The sequence below is a fragment of the Lontra canadensis genome, unplaced genomic scaffold (assembly GCF_010015895.1).
Source record: "Lontra canadensis isolate GAN:19392208 unplaced genomic scaffold, GSC_riverotter_1.0 scaffold28, whole genome shotgun sequence".
NCBI lineage: Eukaryota > Metazoa > Chordata > Mammalia > Carnivora > Mustelidae > Lontra > Lontra canadensis.
Window position 1 is genome coordinate 3,791,693 of NW_022631022.1, and position 25,378 is coordinate 3,817,070.

Below are 25,378 nucleotides of genomic sequence, written 5' to 3' on the forward strand. Positions count from 1 at the left end.
TCGGCTCAGGTCATGATCCCAGGGTCCTGGGGTTGAGCCCCACATCGGGCTCTCTGCTCAGCAGGGAGCCTGCTTCCTCCTCTCTCTCTGCCTGCCTCTCTGCCTACTTGTGATCTCTCTCTCTCTGTCAAATAAATAAATAAATAAAATCTTTAAATTAAAAAAAAATGTGGTTCAAGAAAAAAGAAGAGTCTTTTCAACAAACAGTGCTGGAATAATTGGACATTCACATGCAAAAAAATGAACCTTGACCTACACTTTGTACTACATGCAAAAATTAGTTAAAAATGAACCATAGGTAAAATCCAAAACTAAAAAACTCCTGAAGAAAACAGAAGGAAATCTTTGTGACTGTGGATTAGGCAAAGATTTCTTAGCTCCAACACAGCTCCACAAAATTAAAAAGTTGGTGAATTGGACTTAATCAAAATTAAGAACTTTGCTCATCAAAAGACACTGTTAAGTGTCTGTTAAGAAAATGAAAAGCAGGGGCACCTGGGTGGCTCATGTTGTACCCGAGTTTTCCGCGTCGGAGAGACCACCAAGGAGCCAACACCGATGCAATCACACAAGGGTTTATTTAACAAGCTTAAGCTTGGGCCCAAGTATACCTGATGCAGCGGAGTAGACTTGGACCCCGAACTTAGTTAAGGCAGGGGTATTTATGGGTTCCTATTACTAAAGCGGGGTGGGGCTTCCTGGAACCAAAGCAGGGTGGGGGAAAGTTCAGCCCTTAGGCACAGGGGTCTGAGATGGCTGCCGGAGCTAAGATGGCTGTACCTATGCTAAAGCTAAACCTGAGGTGGGATGGCCTTGATTTTTCTTGGCCTCCACAGCTCAGGGGGTTAAGCCTCTGCCTTTGGCTTGGGTCATGATCTCAGGGTCCTGGGATTGAGCCCCACATCTGGCTCTCTGCTTAGCGTGCTTCCCCCTCTCTCTATGACTACCTCTCTGCCTACTGGTGATCTCTCTCTGTCAAATAGGTAAATAAATTCTTAAAAAAAAAAAAAAAGAAAAGAAAAGAAAACAAAAAGCAAGCTACAGATTGGGAAAAGAAATTTCAAAATACATATCTGATAAAGGATTTATACCCAGAATATACATACTCAATACAGGTTTCCCTCACTCTCCAAAAGCAGACGGTTCCGGTAAAAACTTTCTTAAGACAAAATGGTGTTAAGATGAAGTAATCACCATTAACTTTTATGGAAAAAAGTTTCAGCCTTCCCAAACCAAAAAGTAACATCTTTTAGGATTTTCTGAAACCTTAGGACACATCTTGCTTACAGAAGCACAAAATAAATCAAGATAAAGCACAGATGCTCACAGGCACCGTTCAAAACAATGGCGGCTTGCTGGGGAGACGCTGAGTGCAGTTCCCCGGGGAGGGGCTAGGTGGCGCCACTCTCGCTGCTCTGGTCCCGCTACCTCTATAACGGCTCACTACAAAACAGACGCTGAACATTATTTTGTCACTTTTTGTGAAACTGAATAGCATCTTTGGTTTTCATTCAGCTAGCGAAAACAGGTACTAATGTATGCCCTTTTGTAAAAGTTAACTGGAGTAAGGTGAACTTTCGAGAAGCCAAGTATACCTATAATAAGACAACTCAATTACAAAGTAGGAAAATATTTAAAGAGATTCTTCACCCAAGAAGATCTATGTACGACAAATAAAAGTACAAAAAGAAGCTCAACATCACTGGTCACCAGAGAAATGCAAATTAAAACCACAATGAAATCACACTAGGAATCCTGTTTGAAGGGCTAAAAACAAACCTGAAACTGACAGTATCAAGTGTGGGTGAGAATGCTGAGCACCTGGGACTCTCATATATTGCTGGTAGGAATGTAAATAGTTCAATCACTATGGAAAACAGTTTGGCAGTTTTTTATGAGATTAAACATACACTTAACGTATCACCCACAATCCCACTCCTAGGTATTTACCCCCAAAGAAATGAGAAACATATTTATGCAAAAATCTGTGCACAAATATTTACAGCTAAAATGTAACTGCTAACAAGTGGCAACAACCCACTCATTCTTCAAGTGCTGAATGGATAGATAAACCGTATATGGTCATACAACTGAACACTACTTGGCAATAAAAAGGAATTGAGCTATTGGCACATTCAACAACATGAATGATTATAATAAGCAGAAGAAGGCAAACTTAAAAAGCTCATACCAAAGGATTCCATTTATATGACATTCTTGAAAAAGCAAAACTACAGGGAAAGAAAACCAGTGCTTGTCAGCAGCTGAACATGGAGGGAGGGATTGACTACAAAGTTGCTGGAAATATTTTCTGTCTTGGTGTGATGGTGGTTACCTGATTGCTTGCATTCATCAAAACTCACAGAATTGTGCATTCAAAATGGTGGATTTTACAGTATGAAAATTGTGTTTCAATTTTTAAAAATGCACAGTGGGATTCAAACGTCTTCTACCCTTTCTTTGCCTTCCTTGTCACTGACCAATATCCTATCCTCAAAGCTCTTGTTCTCCTGGTGGGGAAATGCCCCAATTCAGCCTCCCTGAATGCTGCCTGGCTTCTGGAAACAAAAGGTCAGTCCACTAAGATTGGAGTCAGGAGCCCACATGTCTGTATCTCTCTCTCTGTCCCACCCCATCTGGCTAAGGCTGCTCACCAAGGCCTTTCTATCTAACATCCATTTCCCCTTCCTCCCTCTTGCTCACCCTGGGAGTCCCAAATCCTTATGGTCCAGGTGTTGTGTGGGCAAAAGAGTCTGCTTGGAAAGAGGGAGGCTCCTCACACTAACTTTCCATAGCTCTAGCCCATAAAACAGTTGCGAGTCACAGAAACTTACTGCCAGAGAGGACTTCTACCCAGCATTCACCTCACCTCATCCCTGAGCAAGGCCGCCCCCATTACTGCCTCAGGCTCTTTGGACTGCCAGCATCTTGGTCAGAGCTGAGGCCATACCACACACAGAGCCACCTGGGCCCTCTTGAAGGAGTCATGAAAAGAGGCCTCGGGTCACAGGAAACAAGCAGCTGTGTCTGGTAGATGCTCAGGTTGAATTTCATGAACAACCAGCATAAACATGTCATGGTAAACGCGACAAGTCAGGAGAGGGGTATGTGAACACTCTTGAGAGAACACTATAGCAAGCGTGCACCCCTAATCCTACATAAAATGGTGACTGTAGACGTTTCTGAGAAATACTGGAGGCACTGTGGGGACACTACGATGTCCACGTATAGAATATGAACTCACTGGTTCACGTAGTAAACACTAAAATGTCACTGGGTGTGAGCAAACTCTAAGTGTGCTGAAGACACTGTGGTGAATGTGAGCACACCACAGAAAGCTTGATGAACATTGTGGGGACATCGTGGGAATCCCATAGTCAGTGGTGGAAACAACAGGGCATGAATACTGTGGTAAACATCATGAGCTCCAGAGATGGACGTGTTACTGTAAGGCTGTGGCTGTGGGGAATACACCATGGCGACAGTAGGGTAAACCTGTTTTAAGCTGGAAGAGCATTCTGTGGTGGCTACAGTAAGCATATTGTGCAAGGTAGAGTGCTCTACTGGACATGCTTTGGGGTATCTGCTGGACCCATAGCCCATTCTGTGGGAATCTGCTCCTACCTAAGACCTGCACAAAATAAGACAAGGTGCTGACAGGTTTCTTCCTTTTTCTTCCATTTCCTAAGCTGGAATTACAGTGTTTCAGTTTTGTCCAGCTCTTCTGGGGTGTGTTGATGTGGTTACAAGGTGAAGAGGAGTCACACATGCATAGGTTTGTATCAGAACACATGGAAGGTAAACTCTCCAGATTTATAGCTGTGAAAGTGGTCTCTTGATATCAAGACTCCACTCCTGATATGAAAGTTAGTAGTTAGACCTTTCAGGTCAACGCATCCTAGGATAAGGATGCTTGTGATTGTGGTTGTGCCTTTAGTAGGTATGTGTCATTTTTTTCCTCTCAACATCCACTCTTGCATCACAATATTCCTTCGAGAAAAATCAGTCCATGTGATTCCAGTGGGGCTGATCTATCTCTGGCTCCAGAAATGGGCTTATCAGAGCTTTTTATCCCATGGTAAAGGGATTGGATCAGAAATGGGTCAAGTAGGACCTCTCCCAGAACTTCTGCTGGAACAATTAGGGGAAGAGACACTTTCATTCCATTGGAGATTTGAGATGGGCTAAGAGGGAGCCTGAAGTTTCTGGAAGATACTACATGGAAACAGCTTCTACTCTAGTTACTACTGCTGTGTAGCAAACTACCCAAATCTTTGTGGCTTAAATGACCTACAGGTCAGGATTTCATGTAGGACTTGAGTGGGTAATTCTTCTTTTTATGACATTGTTGAGGCCCCTCATTGGCACTCCTCTGGTAGATGGGCTGGGCTGGTCTATCCAAGATGGCTACACTCACATATTTGGTGCCTTGGTGGGGAGGGCTGGAAGTCTGGGCTCAGCTGGGACTACTGACCAGAACACTACACTAGGGCTCCCCAGGATGGCGGACTCAGGATAGTTAGACTTCCCATATGGCAGCTGGCCTTTCCCAGAGTAAATGTCCAATGAAATCCAAGAGAAAGCTGTGTGACCTTTTGTGTCCAGCCTTAGAAGTCCACCTCATTCTTGGTTGCAAGCCAGTCATCGGCCAGTGCAGATTCAAGGGAAGGGAAATGTGACTCTCTCTCAATGGCAGAATAGCACCGTAACATTGAGCAGGAACATGTGTGGTGGAAGCCATTGTTGTATCCCTCTTCAGAAAATACAGACTGCTACACCATCCTTGAGAATAAAGCCATCTCAGAGGAAGCTGTTGAGATCTGAGAAGAGAACAGCCCTGATGGTGTCTTGAGTACCTGGATCCAGTTTTCCCCAGGATGATAGTTAGGAGAGCCATCAGATTTCTTTCCTGCATAAACCAATCTGGGTTGTGCCTTTTTGACTGCAATGGAAAAAGCTTTTACTCCTGGTGTTCCACTTATCTATTGCTGTATAACAGACCACCCCAAAACTCAGTGGTTCATTAAGAAAAATTTATTATTTCTCATGATTCTGTGGGTTGGCTGGACCATTCCTCTGCTGGTCTTATTTAGGCTCATTCATGCAACTACTGTGGTGGAAAGTTCAAGATGGCCTCATTCACCTGTCTGGCTGTTGGCTGGGGGCCTCAGCTCTCCTCCATGTGGTCTCTCAGTCTCCAGTAGGATAGACTGACTTTCGTACAGGGTGGTCTCAGGACAGTGTTCCAAGAGAGCGAGGTAGCAAGGTCTTTTGGGGCCTAAACTCTAGAACTTGTACAACATCACTTCTGTCATATTCCTTGGCTCAAAGCAAGTGACAAAGCCAGCCCAGGTCCAAGGAGTGAGTCAGTAGACTCCACGTCATACTGGGAGAGTTGCAGAGAATTTGTGGCCACGGTATGATTGCTGAATTGTGTTTGACGGGAATATCTTTAGATGTATAGGAAGCAGGGTATGTGCGCCAGGCAGGCAGAGTCAGAATATTCTAGCATGTTCTCACTGAGGAGCATATAGTTGGAATGTGATTTCCATGGTGGCTTCTCTGAGCTGAGGGCCCATGACAAGGTCTATACTAGATCACTGGTTTCTAGGGGGCAACTTTGAATTAAGACCCCCTATGTCTGAGGGACTTCACCTATTTGAGCCTCAGATTTTCCTCTGTAAAATGGGAGTGATCATTCCTGCCTGACGGATTTGCTGTGAGGCTGAAGAGGATGACTGTGAACTTTGTAAACTAGAGTGCCAACCGCCTATGACTGAACATTATCTTAGAAGGAATAACCGGGGTGGGTCTGGGTGGTCAGAGAGGGGAGGAAGGAGGAGACTGAGATAGGGCTTTGAAAGATGGGGACATTCACGCTAAGGAGAGGAAGGGCTGTATTTCAAGATACAGAAAGTGAGAAATAAAACTGTAAAAGTACAGAGGTGAAACAGTGATAGATTGTACACAGGACAAGGAGAACAAGGTCCCAGAGTGAGCTTTCCCACTGCCCTGGACTCTGTCTGGGTTTCTGGGCTCCAAAGTGTTGGGTCCCCAATGTTGGGTCCCCCAATAATGGGTCCGTGATTAAAGGAGTGAGACTGATACAAAGCAAAGGTCAAGCAAAGCTTTATTCTGCGCCAAGCATCAAGAATCAAACCGAACGTTCGGGGCCGTGCCTCTTACAAAGAGGGCAACCTCTCTCTACTTCACAGACTAGCTTTTAAGGGCAAAGGCCATGTGGTTGGGCCTGGCCACGCACAGGTGACCAATGAAATTGTAACACACAGAGAAAGCTGCACAGTCATGTTAGGTCACACATAAGTGACCAATTGAATTACAATTTACCCTAGTAGACATTTGAAACAGCCTATCACCTTGGTCAGAATTGGCACCCAAAAGGTGCCCAAAGGGCAGGGCCCATATTCCTTGGTAACTAGGGAGACAGTATGTGCCCCCCATCCTCCCCACTGATTAGATGTCGCCACCTGACCTGACCTACCCTTGTATTTGGACTTTGTTACCTGGGACTGGTTTCCCGGACTTGCTTTTAAGTAAGCTCCTCTGGGGGGGCAGGGTCAGTTTAAGTTTTACTGCATAAACAACAAAATGGCTGTTCAACCAAGGTGGAGCCGCTCTGGCTTAAATAGGCCCTTACACAGTACTGGCTCAGCAGCCCCTGATGGTCACTCAGAGCTACAGTCAAGTCCTCCAGTTCCCAGGAATTACAGCCGCCTGTCTCTACCCAGGCCTGCAAAACCTCCTGAGGCCACAGCGGGGGCGATAATGGGACTATGGCAGAGGGTTCAGAGAGCAGGCTAGAGGCAGAGAGCATCTTCTTTTGGAGCCACTAGGATTGCATCAGACCCTCCAACCCCCACCCCCTATCCCACAGTGTTCCCAAGCTACTTTTCCCTCAGTTGGAGGAAGTGGGGGAGGGGGACTACTGTCATAGGCTTAGGACGCAGGTGGCCTGGCTAAACTAGGCTCCAAGCCCCTTGATTGCTGGGAGTGATTGATAGGTTTCCATTGTGTTCCAGGCAGGGTCTTGGAGCTGCTGCAGACTAGCCTGGCCTGCAGAAGCCCCAGATGGCCACCGTGGTTGGGGCTGATCTATCCAGACCAGGCCCTGACAGTCCAGATCTGTGGCTACCTCCCAAGACCTGTCTATCCTAGGACCCCGACTGAGGTCAGCAGGCCTCTTCTTCCTCAAAGGACTCCTGGGAAGGGCAGTGGGGGTAGACTCAGATTCCCTCCAGTCTAACCTTGCACGTCTCACAGCTCCATTCCACTTGGGACAGGAAAGGATGCTTTAATGGTGGGATAGGAGGTGGTGGAAGGGAAGAGGGAGGGAGGGAGGGAGTAGATGAGCTGGAGGAACACAAATGGCAGGGTTGGAATTGCAACCCAGGGACTCTAGCACACTGTCCCTCAGCCTTGTGCCAGCCATGATGCTGACCATTTGGGGCTAGGGAAGCGGGGTCCTCAGTATGAGTTCTGGGCCAAGCAAGGAGACCCAGGCAGGATTTGTGGCCTAAAGGGCTCCATTTTGCCAAACCCTCACCCTACAGGGTATTCTGCCTCCCACTACCTACAGAGAAGACAGGGTGCAGTTAGGAGGTTGGGGGTGCCTCTTTCAATACCTTTGGGTTCCACAGAGTGGAGGCCTTGAAAAACAACTGATTACCCTGAACTTGACCTCTGAGCCTCTGGTTTACTTTCCCCCACCTCCCTCTCCTGTATACCTTGTTCTCCTTATCCAGCATCAGCAGTCACATTGCTTCTCTGGCCTCTCCTGATCCCCAGCCAGACTTCTTGCAGCTCTCATGCCTTCCTCTCTCTCCTCCCTACTATGTTTGTTGTTAGCATCTTATCAATCTTGCCAGCATGGGTGGGGGCCTTGGAGCTTGCTCAGTCCAAATTTTTGTTGCACGGGTGGGGACAATGAGGTCTAGGATCACTTGGGTCTTTGCTTTTCCAAGGTCATACATCAGAATCAGCAACAGAGCCTTTTGACTTGCCCTTTGATCTGCCTATTGCAGTTCAGTCTTTGTCCTTAGACAAGTAGAGCTTTTTTTTTTTTTTTTAAGATTTATTTATTTATTTGAGGGCACCTGGGTGGCTCAGTTGATTGAGCAACTGCCTTCGGTTCAGGTCATGATCCTGGAGTCCCTGGATTGAGTCCCCCATCGGGCTCCCTGCTCAGCAGGGAGTCTGCTTCTCACCCTGACCCTCTCCCTTCTCATGTGCACTCTCTCTCAATCTCTTTCTCTCAAATAAATAAATAAATAAATAAATAAATCTATCTTTAAAAAAAAAAAAAGATTTATTTATTTATTTGAGATAGAGGGGGCAGGGAGGGACAGAAGGAGAGAGAGTCTTAAGCAGCCTAGAGCCCAACTCTAGCCCAACTCTTGTAATCACACTGTGATTACAAAATGAGCCGAACCAAGAGTTGGAGGCTTAACCAACTGTGCCACGCAGGTGCCCCAGACTAGTTGAGCTCTTACGTACTTCATTCGGTTCAGACTTCGCCTTCAAAGCTACGGTTGTAGCTACTTCACAGTTTGGCTCCAACAACAAACTGGATGAGACTGGAGCTGGCAACAGAATTTATGGGCCAAGGGCTAGGGACTGCAAGGGAGACCAGGCTCCAGGACACAAAGCAAACCAGATCTGTGCTTTAGGTCAGCTCGCCAGCCACCGCTGTTTAACATCCTTCTTCCATACCCACCCTCTCTCCCAGCAGTCCATGTCTAGGGTGATGCTCAGAGAAACAATGTTCCTAAACCCAGGCTAACCCACACACACTCAGGAACAAAGACACAGCTCCACACCAGCACATATACACAGCTCTCTGGGTCTGCACTGCTCACTGTGAGATCATTACCATGTGAGGCTCATTCCTCTGAATGCAAGAACATGTCTCCTCCCCTGTGGCCTTCCAGTGCCCAACCTATAGCCTTCCATGAATAGGAGCTTAATGAGGGTGTATGGAACGAGCAAGCCGACACTTGGTATGGGAGGCCATTACGACCGGGCCTCCATCTCCAAGTCCTGGCATGAGGCAGGAAGCCCAGCCCAGGCCGATGAGCCTGGCACATGAACTGGGGGAAGGGTTCTAGCAGCTCTTGCTGTGGTTCCTAGTACACCCCTCCCCATCTTCTGCTTTCAGCTGGCCCTCTAATGTGGTCCATGAACAATCAATAACACCTGGGAGTTGTTAGTAATACAGTCTCGGGCCTCACCTCAGACATACTGAATCCGGAACTCGGTGTGGGGTCCAGCAGTCAGCCCTCCAGGGGATTCTAAGGCGTGCTAAATTTATTGAACTGCTGCGGCCTGGGACCACAGGCTGACTGCTGCTGGCTGCGGGCGGGGCCGCTACTCGGGTTCAGAAGCAGAGACAGCTGCTTGCGCCACCTACGGGTAAGGCTGTGCATGTGCGGCAGGCCCCATACCTGAAGTCAGATACACCGGCATACATCTCTGACAGTCTGGCAAGGTCTCAGAAAGCCTATATGCAGGGCCTCTGGGCTCCAGGGAACATAGACAGGCCCCCGATGGAAGTAGGTACAGGCAAGGAGGAACTATTCTTACCAGGTGACATCCTGTGTCCTCTAATTCCTTTGTCCCTTTCCCTTCTAAATTTCTCTCAGTGCTCCCTCGGGGTCCAGAGAAGCTGAATAGTTGCCCAGCTCAGACCAGGCACCCCCAGTTAGGAGACCAGGTGACTGGTGTGCCTAAGAGAGTTTGAAGTATGTGCTAACACCAGCAAAGTTCTTTCTCTGCAGGGGCGGGTCAGGGGAATGTGGGGGATCAGCAAGCAAAGCTTAAGCAAGAGCACACAACCCCCACCCCCAAGCCATGAAATGCTGCCCAGATGTAAATTAGCCCTTGGCCCCTGCCCAGGGTTGCTCCCAAGACCCACCCTGACCCTCCGTGTATCTCTCTGCTCCAGACTGTGGAGCCTCAGGCCCCTGCCCACCTGGCCTCTCCCCAGGTCCTGCAGCCTCTCACTCTAAGGATCTGGAAGCGAAATCCGGGCCTCTGGGAGCTCCAGGGGATGTGGGGAGGGGATGGGGAGGCTGAGCTTCCCCATGCTCAGATCTGGTTTCGCCGCGCTTCCCCTGGCGCACTGCCACGGGCTGAGCCACCAGCTGCGCTATATAAGGCCTGGCGGCTGGACAGGAGAGGCGAAGACTTGAAACCCCCAGCTGAGGAGTCCCGCTCAGGACACGGTGAGCTCCACTCCCATTTTCCTCACCCCATGCCTGCATTTCTCTGCCCCACTTAGCTACTCCTGCCCTTCCCAGATCACCCTGCATCTCCCCCAGAGAAGAGCCCCCCCCCCTTTCGCTTTGAAGTTCTCTCTTTTCCCCCCTACTGGTCCAAAGCCCTCCCCCTCCTTCACCTGAGGTCAGGGACTCTCAAATGGTCCCAGTCAGGGTCTGTACCTCTGGGCGTCTGCTTTCTTTCTTGCGGTCAGCCAGTCTGCTTTGTTCGAGAGTTCTGCGGAGCGTGGGATGGGGAGCCTAACTAACAGAGCATATGCTGAGGAAACTTCCGTGGGCTGCCAGATGGGAAATGGTTTTTCCACAAGGTGCCTCAGGCCACCTTGGCCTCTCAGACAGTCTTAGAGTGGTCTCAGACTGAATGCTGTGCAGCACTCAGCTCCCTGCTCCAAGCCCAGGAGCTTGGGGGTAAGACATGCAATGGGGACCTTGAGGACCCCTATGCCTCTGTTCCCTTGACTGAGAAAAAGAAGGTGATGGAGCGGGGGCCTGGGGGGAAGGTTAATGGGCTTAGAGCTAGAAGATCTGCAATGTGGGATTGGTTTGTTCTTCTGAGACAGCCAAGTGCTTTTATATCTTTTCCCCCGCTGGAAAGGAGGAATCTCCTCTTTCCCACCACACCCTGGACCTTGGACGTTGAAAGGAGCCACTTTTGAATCTCCAGGAACTGGTCAGATTCTGGGTTGGCCAGAGCTCTGGGGAGAGATAGAAATGAACAAGAGCCTGGGCTACACCCCATGGATCTTTGCCTTTATTGTCAAGCCCACTTTCTTCTCTTGGCTCTTACAGCCCCTAACCCATGCTTACCAGTTACTGGGGACCCCTGGCTTCACACAGTGTATCCCCTCTGCTCTCCTTCAGGGAGCTCCCAGCTGTGTAACTCCAAGCCAGGCCCCAACAAACAGGTTAGAAATGTGTTCCAGCTGCAGGCTGTGCACATCTGGGAATGTGTTCATGGATATCATGCATCTGAAGCATCTGCCCCCTCCAGGTTGCCTGTCCTGCGAGGGGCCATGGCAGTCAGGGCTGGGCGGCACGGTGTTCATGGATAGCCCCTTGGTGCAAGAGTGTGAGCCCCACCAAAACATGCCCCGAAGCCCAGGTCTTGGAAGTGATACATGAGTCACTCAAAAGGCTGCTGGGTGTAAGCCCAAGCCCCTCCTCATTGGCAAGGTACCTCCTCACCCCTGCTCTCCCTTATGCCTCATCAGGATGTGGGGTCCTAGAGCCTGGATCTGAATCCAGCTTTGCCTTATTTGAACTCCTGAGCCTCTGCACCTCCTAAGCTGCCCAGATTCACAACTTGGGCAGGTGTTACCTCCCATGAGACTTTATTCTCTCTACCCTTCCACCCTTGATAGGTCAAGAAATAGTTCTGCTTGAGCCATAAGAAATGATGCAGAAATGTGGGACCTGATCAGCTTTGATTCTTTGCAGGTCACTGGATCTGAGAGACTTCCCAGGATACTACGTTCCGGGGAGGACCCAAATCTGAAGTACCCTCACCCATCTCCTGCCATGTTTCCCATAGGGCCTGGGGGAAAGATGGCGGGGACCAAGGCCTGGGTGTTCTTCTTCCTGGTCCTGGAAGTCACCTCTGTGTCGGGTATGGGCTAAGTATCTGGCCCCTCCCAAGCCTCTGTGTGTCATAGCAAAGTCATATCTGGTCTGCGACCCAACTATGGGCCTCAGCAATGGCCTTAAGACTTCAGGCTGGTTTATAGACTTATTAATAATGTATATCCTGCTTGTTTCCCAGGAGAATTTGAGATAGTTTCCAAATATTAAAACTCACAGGACAGAATCTTTTAAATGAGGAGGGGAATTAGCTGTCACTCAAAGGGAGGAAAAAGGATAAAAGGGTTATCACCTCTAGGTGCTAAATTTAGCTATGGGATTCCTGGGAGTCAAAGCAAAAGGGAATCACAAGGGATCATCGGGTTCTCAGGAGCAGGTTGCGGTGTGCTCTGGTTTTAGTGTCATAAAAAATTCTTCTAGCTTAAAGCTCAATTTCATTTAGACCGTGCAGCTGAATTTCACAGACACCAGACCCTCTTCTGGTCCCCTTGTCCTCTGACCCTATCCTCTGGTGACACTGAGTTCCTGAAGGAACAGGTAGGGGGCATGGGCATAGCCTCGTGCATCTGAGCATCAGCGCTCCCAGCCCTGCCCTGTATGCTCTCTCCCATCTCTTCTGCCTCTCCTGATTTTTAACTGCCTCCTCAAGTAGGGCAAAAAAACACTCAAAGCCCCCTTGTAAAGCTGCCTGCACTTGAGCCTTTGTGAGTACTCACGCAGGAACAAAGGCTGTCTCACCATCTTGCCAAACCCTGCGCGCACCCACCTCCCACCTTGCTCTTTCCACCCTGACAGCTGCTGTTTGTAAAGATGATTAACATTCAGCCATCTGAGGGGAAATCAGATTAGTTTGATTAAAAGAGTTCCTATCACCCCAATTAAGCAGCATAGAAAATTCTGATTTGGTTCCTTGCACGAGAGTTAATTGCCTTTCAGAGCTTGTCTGTTCTCAGCTCTCCTTCTCCTTCCCCCTTGGGAGCCCCCAATCCCGCCTCAGATGGGGTGGGGCTGGAAGTTGCTTGTGGACTAAGGACCCTGTACCCCTCTTCCAGAGTTGCTAACACTTATTCAGCAAGCACCATGCTAGGCATTACTCTGAGTGGATTTTGTGAATGAGTTTATTTAATCTCCAAAATCCTTTGAGGCAAGAACTATTATTGTCCTCATTTTATGATGAGGGAACAGGGGTCAAATGAGTCAAGTATCTGGCTCAAGGTCAAAGAGTTAGGACGTGGCAGAGCCTCTGGAGCTCACACTTTCAATCTCTATATACTTCAGAGATGTTTACTTGGGTCACCTCAAGAAATTCACATGGCTACTGGACTGCCACCCTCTGAGATGGGAACTAGTATCTCCATTTTACAGATGGGGAAAATAGGGCTCCGTTCTGCCAAGAAGGACATGCCCAGATCCCATCACAGGAGCCCCAGCCCACTGGCCGCTCAGCAGCATCTCATGATCCATTTCTAGAACAAGAGCAGTAAGACAACTACCATTGACAGAGCCTGCACTCTGTGCAGGGTCTCTTTACATTGACCATCACTCTGAAAAGGCACCAGAACCCTATGATGTAGCAATGGTTAATGCAGCCCTGTGTTTTGGGAAACGCAATTAGAAGAATAAAGCTTCGTGAGGTTGCACAGCTAGATAATGGCAGAGCAGAGTTTGAACACTTGTCCAATGCTCTTGCTCCACCCACCCCCAAGATGCTTCCCTGCATCTTGAAAGGCTGGGGTAGGAGGATGCGGATGAGCCCTTATAACTACCAGTCCTGGGCTCTCACTTCTCCTCCTTGCCCTCAGGGAGGCAGATGATGCTCACCCAGTCGGTAAGAAGAGTCCAGCCTGGGAGGAGGACCTCCAGCATCTTTGCCAAACCTGTTGACTCTCTGGAAAGTGAGTAGTGGTTGGAGCAGGGAGGGTCAAGAGAGGGGGTCTTTACTGAGCTTACTGCGAGAATCTTGGAAGCCAGGGCACAGTGTCATGGTTTCCATGGAAACCCACTTTTACAAAGCATTTAACCTACATCTCCGTCCAGGCGGACGGACCTAGGAAATAGGACAGCTTAGAATGTGAAGCTGCCTGACATATTCGGGAATGCTATAGAGCTTGCTGGAACCAGAGCACAGGCTGATGGGAGATGGGGGGTGGGAGGGAGATGAGGATGGAGAGAGAGCAGGGGCCAGCTTACACTGAATGCCTGGCTAAGGGATTTAAAGCTGGGGAGTGGTGGGGTCCAAGCCACCCGGAGAAAGCTCACCCTGACTGCTGGGTCAGTGAGGGGTGGGAGGTGGAGAGAACGGGAACTTGGAAGTAGAAAGACCAGGCAGGGAGTTACTGACATGGTACAGGCAGGCTGCTGAGAGCTTTAATGGAGTGGCAGGAACAGAAGAAGGTTAAAAGGCTGGAGGGATGCTGGAGAGATAGATGCCACAGCGTCAGAGACCAATGCTGGTGGGTGAGAGGTATCGGGAGTGAGTCCCAGGAGTTAAGCAGGGAGGAAGGAGGGAGCACCCCTGAGGCTCTGGGGCCTGTCTTTCTCTGACCTGCCTCTACCTCTCAGGTCCTGGGGAGTGGACAACCTGGTTCAACATCGATCACCCAGGCGGGCAGGGTGACTATGAGCGGCTGGACGCCATTCACTTCTACTATGGGGACCGGGTGTGTGCTCGGCCCCTGCAGCTAGAGGCTCGGACCACCGACTGGATGCCTGCAGGCAGCACTGGCCAGGTGGTCCATGGCAGTCCCCATGAGGGCTTCTGGTGCCTCAACAGGGAGCAGCGGCCTGGTCAGAACTGCTCCAATTATACGGTGCGCTTCCTCTGCCCACCAGGTAAGCCCGGACAGACCCAGACCCCCTACCTCCCACAGCCTTGGCACAGGGAGAGGCCACGATGGGCATCTGGCCACTGAAACTCAGGATGTCACACACATACACAGACTTTGACTCCCTCAGAGTAACACATTACTGTGATGAGAGCCATAATCTTCCCAAGAGTGTTCTCTGTCAATGGGGACTTTCTGTTTAACCCACTTATTGAGTGTGGGCGGCAAGGAGGTGAAGACTACAGGCTCTGGAGTTGGGCTACTTGCATTTGAATCCTGGGTCTACCATCTGAACTGTGTTCCTTAAGCAAATTCTCTTTATTTCTTTTTTTAAAAAATGTGATTTCATTATTTTTTTAGAAGATTTTATTTATTTATTTGAGAGAGAGAGAATGAACGGTGAGGAAGGGCAGAAGGAGAGGGAGAGGAAGAAGCAGACTCCCTGCTGAGTGGGACTCAATTCAGGACCCAGAGATCACAATGTGAGCCAAAGGCAGACACTCAACGGACTGAGCCACCCAGGCGCCCCTTAGGTGAATTTTCTGAAGCTCTCTGAGCCTCAGGTTTCTCACCAATAGAACAGGGGAAGTATTAGTAATATTGGTAAATATTAGTACATCTTGATGTAGGTTTTTATGAGGATTAAATGCGATAAGGAATGTAGAGGGTTTAACCCAAGTAAACTTTCACTAAGTGATAGTTTCTATTATTGCTCCTATGTGCCAGACACTGGGCTTGTTATAGTCACTATTCATTCATTCATTATATTCATTACTCTTTAATCTCCATTTTGATAAGTTACTCCAGGTCTGGAGAGGTTAGGTGATTTCTTACAATTCTGTAGCTGTTAAGTGGGGAGCTGGGATTTGAACTCACATCTGTGTCTACAGAGTCCAAGAGTTCACGCATGATGCCCTCCCTCTCCACATAGGATAATACAGAGTCAGCTGCAAGGCTGCCCACTTCTCAGATGGACATCCTCCCTTCCTGTGACTCTGCCAGTGTGCACAGCCTGGCCCCGCAGGCTCCAGTGGCAGTGGCGGCCACCCAGAGCTCAGGCTAGGCAATGTCCGAGGTCTCCATTCCCGCACACAGGCCTCAGAGCAGAGGTGAGGGGGAGAGCGTAAGGTCTGAGTCACTGGAGTCCCAGACCCTGACCAGGAGGGAGCCCTTTCACAGGAATGTATGACTATTTCCACAATGATGGGAGGAAAAATGGCGCTATCCCTGCACATCTTAAGACAGCATATCCAGGTCCCAGTGCTTCACCAACAAGTCCCTCTCAGAGCCACCCCTGGCCCATATGGTACCTTTGTGCAAATTAGAGACACCACTTCCTCAGGACTCTTGACTTCCCTCCGTTGGAAAAGTCATTGCAGTAAATATAAATACCAGTGCCGTCTATGATGTGAACAGAAACCCTGTCTTTCTGACATAAAACAGCCTCAGGGGCAGATTTCCTGACAGAGTCCCCTCTGGAGGCAAGTCAGGCCATCTGCTGATCCTCTTTGCAGGGTCCCTGCGCCGAGACACAGAGCGCATCTGGAGCCCATGGTCTCCCTGGAGCAAGTGTTCTGCTGCTTGTGGTCACACTGGAGTCCAGACCCGAACACGTACCTGCTTGGCAGAGACGGTGTCACTGTGCAATGAGGCCTCTGAGGAGGGCCGCCTCTGCATGGACCAAGCCTGTACAGGTGCTTCTCTTGATCCTGGTACTGGGAAGGCATGTGACTGAGTTGAAGCAGCCTAGAGGAATAGAACAGAGGGTCAGACAGACTGATTCACTCATTCTTTCATTCACCAAGTATTAAATGAGCATCTGTTATGTGCTCTGATGGGGAATGTAGAGGATAGTGTGGGAGCACAGAGCAGGGTCAATAATAACTTAGGAGAAACAAGGGTGGCTTCCTGGAAGAAGTGTCCTGGGCTATCTAGAAGAATGAAGAGGAATTAGTCAAGCAGGCTGATAAGGAAAGGTAACACAGACCTAAGGGGGAGGGGAAGCATAAGTAAGTCCACAGGCTGAGATATGCCTGAAGGAGAGCCAGAATCCATATAAGCCCTCCTGATATTGCCCTTTCTTCCACAGCCTGTGACCTGACCTGCCCCATGGGCCAGGTGAATGCTGACTGCGATGCATGCATGTGCCAGGACTTCATGCTACACGGAGCTATCTCCCTCCCTGGGGGTGCCCCAGCCTCAGGAGCCACCATCTACCTGCTGACCAAGAAGCCTAAGCCACTGACCAAGACAGACAGCAGTGGGAGGTTCCGGGTCCCTGGCTTGTGCCCTGATGGCAAAAGCATTCTGAAGATCACAAAGGCCAAGTTTGCCCCCATCATGCTCACGATGCCCAAGACTAGACTAAAGGCAGCCACTGTCAATGCGGAGTTCGTGAGGGCAGGTACTTTTCTCTGGGGTAGGGCTGGACAGGAAAGCTGGACTTTTAAATAAAGGGATTATAGTGCTAAGAGCTGGCTTCCCACTTTACAGAGTAAATTCCCAGATCTTTACTACGACCCACAAAGCTCTACATCATCTGGCTTGCCCATTACTTCTCTGTTCTCCTCTTCCATTACTCTCCCTTCCACCCCACAGAGTCACTCTATTCCAGTCAGAATAGCCTCCTAGCTGTTCCTCAAACATGCAGACACACTTCTGCCTCAGGCCTTTGCACTTGCCATATGCTCTGCTTGGAGTGTTCTTCCTACAGATTATTGACACGACTTGTTCTCTCAAATGTATGAATTTTTCTCTGGCCACCTTATCTAAAATAGTCAATTATAGAGATTATAGAGAGAAAGAGGCTGGGGGAAACCAGAAATGGTGCAGAATGGCCGGCATATTCTGCTGGAAGCAGCAGAATGTGAGTATTGCTCTATTCAAAACAGCCAGCTCTGTCCCAATGGCAGTGCTCAGGAATCTTGGCTTGCACAAGGTCCCCTTGGTTCTCTACTGCCCCACCCAAAGGCTGCTTGAGAGGCCACCGAAGCTGATCCTAGGCGGAGGGTGTGGAGTGGGTGGACTCCATTCTGGACCACTTCCCTTAGAGGAGGAGCTAGGGGTGGGAGTACATGTAAGGTCATACAATTTTAACGCATGACAAAGAACTTGAGGGAGCAAGGCTCTAGACAATCTGCCACAAAGAAAAAAACCAAATCACCGTTTCTTGTCTCCTGTCCCAGAGACTCCATACATCATGATGAACCCAGAGACAAAAGCACGGAGAGCTGGGCAGAGTGTGTCCCTATGCTGTAAGGCCACAGGGAAGCCCAGTCCAGACAAGTATTTCTGGTGAGTGTTCTGCCAGTTTCCTTGCCAAGTCTTCTTAGAAACCGGACCTTTCTTTCAATGAGTCTGGACTTATTATTATTCTATTTTATTATCATATAATGTATTATTTGTTTCAGGGGTATAGGTTTGTGATTCATGAGTCTTACACAATTCACAGCACTTACCACAACACATACCCTCTCCAATGTCTATCACCCAGTCACCCCAGCCCTCTAACCCACCTCTACTCCAGCAACCCTCAGTTTGTTTCCTGAGATTAAGAGTCTCTTACAGATTGTCTCCTTCACTGGTTTCAACTTGTTTCATTTTTCCCTCCCTTCCCCTAGCATCCTCTGTCTTGTTTCTCAAATTCCTCATATTGGTGAGATCATATGATAGTTGTCTTTCTCTGATTGGCTTATTTCACTCAGCATAATGCCCTCTAGTTCCATTGTTGCAAATGCAAGTTATCAGGGGTTTTTTTTGATGGCGACGTAATATTCCATTGTATATTTATACCACATCTTTATCCATTCATCTGTTGATGGACATCTAGGCTCTTTCCATAGTTTGGCTATTGTGGACATTGCTGCTATAAACATTGGGGTGTACGTGCCCCTTTGGATTACTACATTTGTATCTTTGGGGTAAATACCCAGTAGTGCAAGTGCTGTGTCATAGGGTATCTCTATTTTCAACCTTTTGAGGAATCTCCACGCTGTTTTCCAGAGTGGTTGCACCAGCTTGCATTCCCACCAACAGCATAGGAGGGTCCCCCTTTCTCCGCATCCTCGCCAACATCTGTCATTTCCTGACTTGTTAATTTTAGCCATCCTGACTGGTGTGAGGTGGTATCTCACTGTGATTTTAATTTGTATTTCCCTGATGCCGAGTGATGTGGAGCACTTTTTCATGTGTCTGTCGGCCATTTGGATGTCTTCTTTGCAGAAATGTCTGTTCATGTCTTCTGCCCGTTTCTTGATTGGATTATTTGTTCTTTAGGTGTTGAGTTTGATAAGTTCTGTACAGGGCTCTGGACTTAATATTAATCATAACAATAACCAACAGGATAAGTTATTAGTAAGGCTCTGGCACAGAACTCATGAGTTGGCATTTACAAGTGGGCGCCAGTGGGGTCAAGGCCACCCAGACAACAAGCCCTGTCATTAACCTCTTGAAGCTAGGGACCCCACAGAGCAGGTCTGGTCTCAGGGTCCTGACTTGGATATTCTTGGGACACAGAACAAGCTTCCCCAGCAAAACACACACAAGGTCAGAGTCCCCCAGGACTGTGAATCCTTTTTTATCCTTCACAGATAATTTACAGCCATTATCTTGTCTGATGCTCCCAATAATTCTGTGAAGTCAGCTAGGGAAACACAGACCAGGAAGCTAAAGCTCAGGGAGGTGAGAGGATTTGTCTAAGGACCAATAGCTGGGTAGTAGTGAGGCAAGGACTCAGAATGAAATCCCTTGACTCCTTGGTCAGCAGAGCTCTTGGATGAGCTGAGTCACAAGTGGTATTGGCATCTGCAGGGCCCCAGGCATCATCTGCCTCTCCAGCGGCTTGCTCCTGCCTTCTCCCCAGGGGTACCTGCCCTCCCTTCATCCCCTCAGCCTCTGTCCCTCCATTCCTTGCAGGTACCACAATGACACACTGCTGGACCCCTCCCTCTACAAGCATGAGAGCAAGCTAGTGCTGAGGAACCTGCGACAGGACCAGGCTGGAGAGTACTTCTGCAAGGCCCAGAGTGACTCGGGGGCTGTGAAGTCGCGGGTGGCCCAGTTGACTGTCATAGGTAAGCCTGTCAGCATCCCCAAGTCTGCCACAGGGCCACAGGGTGGGGGAAGCACCCCAGTGGCCATATCTGGGCAGTAATAGCTCGGGCTTTTCTGTGCTGTACACAGTGCTGTACCCTCTAGGACACAAAGATCTCACAGTCCTAAATCCTACCCTCACAGAGCTGCCAGTCCAGGGAGAGGTGAAGAAATAGAAATAAGAGACAAATAAGTAAAGATAGAAAAATGCACTGAAACAGGAGATAAGAAGAGAAACAAAGACCTTTCAGTGTGAGCAACCATGGAGGACTGCTTGAGGGGTCAGCTTTTCAGCTGGAGTTTGTTTGTTTGTTTGTTTTTCCAAAGATTTTATTTATTTATTTATTTGTCATACAAAGAGAGAGAGAGAGAGAGAGCGCAACCACAGGCAGACAGAATGGCAGGCAGAGGCAGAGGGAGAAGCAGGTTCCCTGCCAAGCAAGAAGCCTGATGTGGGGCTTAATCCCAGGAGGCTGGGATCATGACCTGAGCTGAAGGCAGCCGCCTAACCAACTGAGCCACCCAGGCGTCCCTTAGCTGGAGTTTAAATAGTGGGTCACAGCCTTGGCTACTCATTGGGATCACCTGCTGAATTTTTAAAAATACTGATGACTGGGTCTTACCTCCAGAATATGATGTCATGGGTTTGGGACATGGTCTAGGCATGCACAGATTAAAATCTCCTCCTGGTGATTCTAATTTGCAGCCAATGTTGTGAACCTCTGGTCTTGAATAATGGCCAAGGACTGTGTGTATGGAGGTGGGGGCATTCTAGATTGAGGGTCCGCATGAGCTAAGTAAGGTTTGCAGGAAAGGGGGACCTGATTAGAGCTGGCTTTAAGAAGTGATCTGGAGGGGCACCTGGGTGGCTCAGTGGGTTAAAGCCTCTGCCTTCAGCTCAGGTCATGATCCCAGAGTCCTGGGATCGAGCCCCACATCGGGCTCTCTGCTTGGCGGGGAGCCTGCTTCCTCCTCTTTCTCTGCCTGCCTCTCTGCCTACTTGTGATCTCTGTCTGTCAAATAAATAAATAAAATCTTTAAAAAATAAAAAAAAAGAAGTGATCTGGAAGGGGAGAGACTGGAAGCCAAGACCAATCAGGAACACATACTTGCAATGTGTGGGGTGGAAGGGCAGGGAGGAGGAGATCTTAATAATTGGCCTAGGGGCACCTGGATGGTTCAGTCGGTTGGGCATCTGCCTTCCACTCAGGTCATGATCCTTGGGTCCTGAGATGGAGACCCCACTTCTGGCTCCCTGCTCGTTCGCGTTCTCTCTCAAATAAAATAATAATAATAATAATAATAAATAATAATAATTGGTCTAAACAAAACTAAACAAAAGGCAGGAGAGAGAAAATGTATTGGAAGCATTCTGGAATATTTCAGACTCCGAGAATGCCGAACACCAAACCTCAGGGCAGACAGGACACAAGGCACTAGGACCACTGCAGAGATGTTAAGCTCCCTTGACAGTGGTTCCCAATCCATAAAACCACTGCTCCCACCTGTAACAGTTATCTTTAACACCACCTTATCATTCTGAAGTCATACTGGTAGATAATAAGTACATATAATTTCTAAATACATGTGCATGTGGCCTGAACTATAACATAAAGGAAAAAGAAAATGACTCTAATTCAAAACAGTGTATATATTCCGATGTATAAATGTTTTTTGGCATAGTAACATGAGAAGGCTAACCAAAGAGGTCAGACACTTGTACTTAAATCCAGTCACCACGAACGCAACAGCTACAAATCCTGATGAATATAGGGGTATCATTTTGGTGGTTCACATTCCTTGGTTAATGTTGGGGCAGGTATGCAGTTTTCCTGAGATAAGGGAACAATTCTGGGTATAGTTCCAAGCTAAACCAAGTACAATCTTAGCTTGATTTATAAGGCAGTTGTGTTCTTTAAAAATTCAATGGTTAAAGCCACAGAAAAAATAGTAAGCTATGATCATTTTAAACAGGTTTTCCACGTACATGAATGTCTGCTGGGATACGTGAACTTCATGCAGACAAATTCTTCATGCTGAGCAGTGCTAGGCCATTGCAAGACACAGAGTGGCAATGCCCATCCCCCACCCTGCCCACTACATGCCAGTAGCACTCTCAATTTTAGTGATAACTCAAAACACTCTCACAAATTTTCCGGACCCCTCTATCAAGAACCATGACTGTAATGGTCTCAGTAACCAACTCTGTTTCCATATATGTATGTGTATATATATATATATATATATACACACATATATATACACATACATTATTAATATATATAATGTATATTAATATATATACATACGTTATTAATCCATATATGGATTAATAATGGCTATTCAATTCTAGGGACACCTGGGTGGCTCAGTCAGTTAAACATCTGCCTTCAGCTCAGGTCATGATCCCAGAGTCCTGGGTTCGAGTCCCGAGTCAGGCTATTTGCTCAGCGGGAAGCCTGCTTCTCCCTCTGCCTGCTTCTCCCCAATTGTACTCTCTCTCTCTCTGACAAATAAATAAATAAAATCTTTTTAAAGAAATGATAAAAAAAAATAATGGTTATTCCATCTCCCTCAGAAGAGTTCTGTGAGAATCAGGATCATGGAGATGCAAGTACTTTGAAAACCATAAAGCCCCACAGAGAGGTGAGGTAAGGGTACACTTAGCGTAGGACATGAATTTTCTTTTAATATGCATACCATTCCCTCCACAGCCACTGATGAGACTCCTTGCAATCCAACCCCTGAGAGCTACCTTATCCGGCTGCCCCATGATTGCTTCCAGAATGCCACCAACTCTTTTTACTATGACGTGGGCCATTGCCCTGTCAAGACCTGTGCAGGGCAGCAGGATAACGGGATCAGGTGCCGGGATGCCGTGGAGCACTGCTGTGGCATCTCCAAAACAGAGGAAAGGGAGATCCAGTGCAGTGGGTACACGCTGCCCACCAAGGTGGCCATGGAGTGCAGCTGCCAACGGTGTACAGAGACCCGGAGTATTGTGCGTGGCCGCGTCAGTGCTGCTGACAATGGGGAACCCATGCGCTTTGGCCATGTGTACCTGGGGAGCAACCGTGTGAGCATGACTGGCTACAAAGGCACTTTCACCCTCCATGTTCCCCAGGACACAGAGAGGCTGGTGCTCACATTTGTGGACAGGTTGCAGAAGTTCGTCAATACCACTAAAGTGCTGCCCTTCAACAAGAAGGGGAGTGCGGTGTTCCATGAGATCAAGATGCTTCGGAAGAAAGAGCCCATCATGTTGGAGGCCATGGACACCAACATTATCCCCCTTGGGGAGGTGGCTGGAGAAGACCCTATGGCTGAGCTGGAGATCCCATCCAAGAGCTTCTACAGGCAGAATGGGGAGCCCTACACAGGAAAAGTAAAGGCCAGTGTGACCTTCCTGGATCCCCGGAATATTTCCACAGCCACAGCTGCCCAGAGTGACCTGAACTTCATCAATGATGAAGGAGACACCTTCCCCCTTCGGACATATGGCATGTTCTCCGTGGACTTCACAGACGAGGCCACCTCAGAGTCACTTAATGTTGGCAAGGTGAAGGTCCACCTTGACTCGACCCAGGTCAAGATGCCAGAGCATGTGCCCACAATGAAACTCTGGTCACTCAACCCAGACACAGGGTTGTGGGAAGAGGAAGGTGACTTCAAATTTGAAAGCCAAAGGCGGGGCAAAAGGGAAGAGAGAACCTTCCTGGTGGGCAACATGGAGATCCGTGAAAGGAGGCTCTTTAATTTGGATGTCCCAGAAAGCAGGAGGTGCTTTATCAAGGTTAGGGCCTACCGGAGTGAGAGGTTCTTGCCCAGTGAGCAGATCCAAGGCGTTGTGGTCTCTGTGATCAACCTGGAGCCCAGGACTGGTTTCTCATCCAACCCCAGGGCCTGGGGCCGCTTTGACAGTGTCATCACGGGCCCCAATGGGGCTTGTGTCCCTGCCTTCTGCGATGACGAGTCCCCTGATGCCTATTCTGCCTATGTTTTGGCAAGCCTAGCTGGGGAAGAACTGGAAGCAGTACAGTCTTTTCCTAAGTTCAACCCAAATGCAATTGGTGTCCCACAGCCCTATCTCAATAAGCTCAAATACCGTCGGACAGATCATGAGGACCCACGGGTGAAGAAGACAGCTTTCCAGATTAGTATGGCCAAGCCACGGCCCAATTCACCCGAGGAGAGCAATGGGCCCATCTATGCCTTTGAGAACCTCCGGGCATGTGAGGAGGCTCCACCCAGTGCAGCCCACTTCCGGTTCTACCAGATTGAGGGGGATCGGTATGACTACAATACTGTACCCTTCAATGAGGATGATCCTATGAGCTGGACTGAAGACTACCTGGCTTGGTGGCCCAAGCCAATGGAGTTCAGGGCCTGCTACATCAAGGTGAAGATTGTGGGGCCAGTGGAGGTGAATGTACGATCCCGCAACATGGGGGGCACCCACCGGCGGACAGTGGGGAAGTTGTATGGAATCCGGGATGTGAAGAGCACACGGGACAGGGACCAGCCCAATGTCTCATCTGCCTGTTTAGAGTTCAAGTGCAGTGGGATGCTCTATGACCAGGACCGTGTGGACCGCACACTGGTGAAGGTCATCCCTCAGGGCAGCTGCCATCGAGCCAGTGTTAACTCCATGCTTCATGAGTACCTGGTCAACCACCTACCACTAGCAGTCAATAATGACACCAGCGAGTACACCATGCTGGCACCCCTGGATCCACTGGGCCACAACTATGGCATCTATACCGTCACTGACCAGGACCCTCGCGTGGCCAAGGAGATTGCTCTTGGCCGTTGCTTTGATGGCACATCTGATGGCTCCTCCAGAGTCATGAAGAGCAACGTGGGAGTGGCCCTGACCTTTAACTGCGTAGAGAGGCAGGTGGGCCGCCAGAGTGCCTTCCAGTATCTCCAAAGCCCCTCTGCCCGGCCCCCTGCCACAAACAGTGGCAGAGGAAGAGTGCCCTCGCGGAGACAGCAGCGGGCTAGTAGGCGTGGCCAGCGCAGGCGCGAGGCAGTGGCCTCTCCGAGGTTTCTGGGGCTCGCTTCGCAGCCTCGGAACAACTAAGTCTCGTGGTACTTTTCTTCCCCCACCTCATGCGACAGCCATTGTGAGACTGATGCACACAAACTGTCACTTGGTTAATTTAAGCACACCTGTTCCGGGGAAGTTTGCTTGTTTGTTTCTTCATGCCTTTATTTACTGTCTTTATCCCATTATACTGATTGGCACCTAGCGCCCCCATCCAATGTCAAAATAAAGTCTTTTTGTCCTGTTCTTTAAAAGAAACACAAGAAATTGGCCATTGGTAAAGTCTGTGGCCAACAACGAAAATGTATTTCCTTCCCTTTTTGCAGGGTTTCGCTCACCTCTATGATAATGATAATCTGATGATAAAGACCAAATAACCAATATAAGGCATATTTCTTGGCCTTGGTCTACAAGATGTCAGCAAGGCCTCTATCACAGTTCACACATATAAATCGTGGTGAAATAAAGGAATAAACTACAATTTTTTACTTGAAATGTAAATAACTTATTTATTTCTTTGCTGAGTTTGGAACTCTAGTATA

The 25,378-nt window shown here is 48.7% G+C and overlaps 1 protein-coding gene across 1 annotated transcript; it reads left to right on the forward strand.

Annotated features, from left to right (window-relative positions):
• The first annotated feature begins 9,957 nt into the window (after positions 1–9,957).
• On the forward strand, positions 9,958–25,072 carry CILP (cartilage intermediate layer protein). Its single transcript, XM_032864700.1, has 9 exons — positions 9,958–10,241; positions 11,733–11,901; positions 13,676–13,768; positions 14,436–14,705; positions 16,213–16,392; positions 16,788–17,102; positions 17,884–17,992; positions 19,613–19,770; positions 22,504–25,072. Exons 2-9 carry the CDS (start codon positions 11,814–11,816, stop codon positions 24,870–24,872), a joined length of 3,582 nt encoding a protein of 1,193 aa, XP_032720591.1. The 5' UTR covers positions 9,958–10,241; positions 11,733–11,813; the 3' UTR covers positions 24,873–25,072.
• The last annotated feature ends 306 nt before the right edge of the window (positions 25,073–25,378 follow it).

What these genes read in the sequence shown, in the direction of transcription:
- CILP (XM_032864700.1), top strand. Translation starts at nt 11,814, where the DNA reads ATGTTTCCCATAGGGCCTGGGGGAAAGATGGCGGGGACCAAGGCCTGG. An exon ending in GGAAGTCACCTCTGTGTCGG is followed by an intron (nt 11,902 to 13,675) that starts GTATGGGCTAAG and finishes CCTTGCCCTCAG; the next exon opens with GGAGGCAGATGATGCTCACC. An exon ending in CATGGACCAAGCCTGTACAG is followed by an intron (nt 16,393 to 16,787) that starts GTGCTTCTCTTG and finishes TTTCTTCCACAG; the next exon opens with CCTGTGACCTGACCTGCCCC.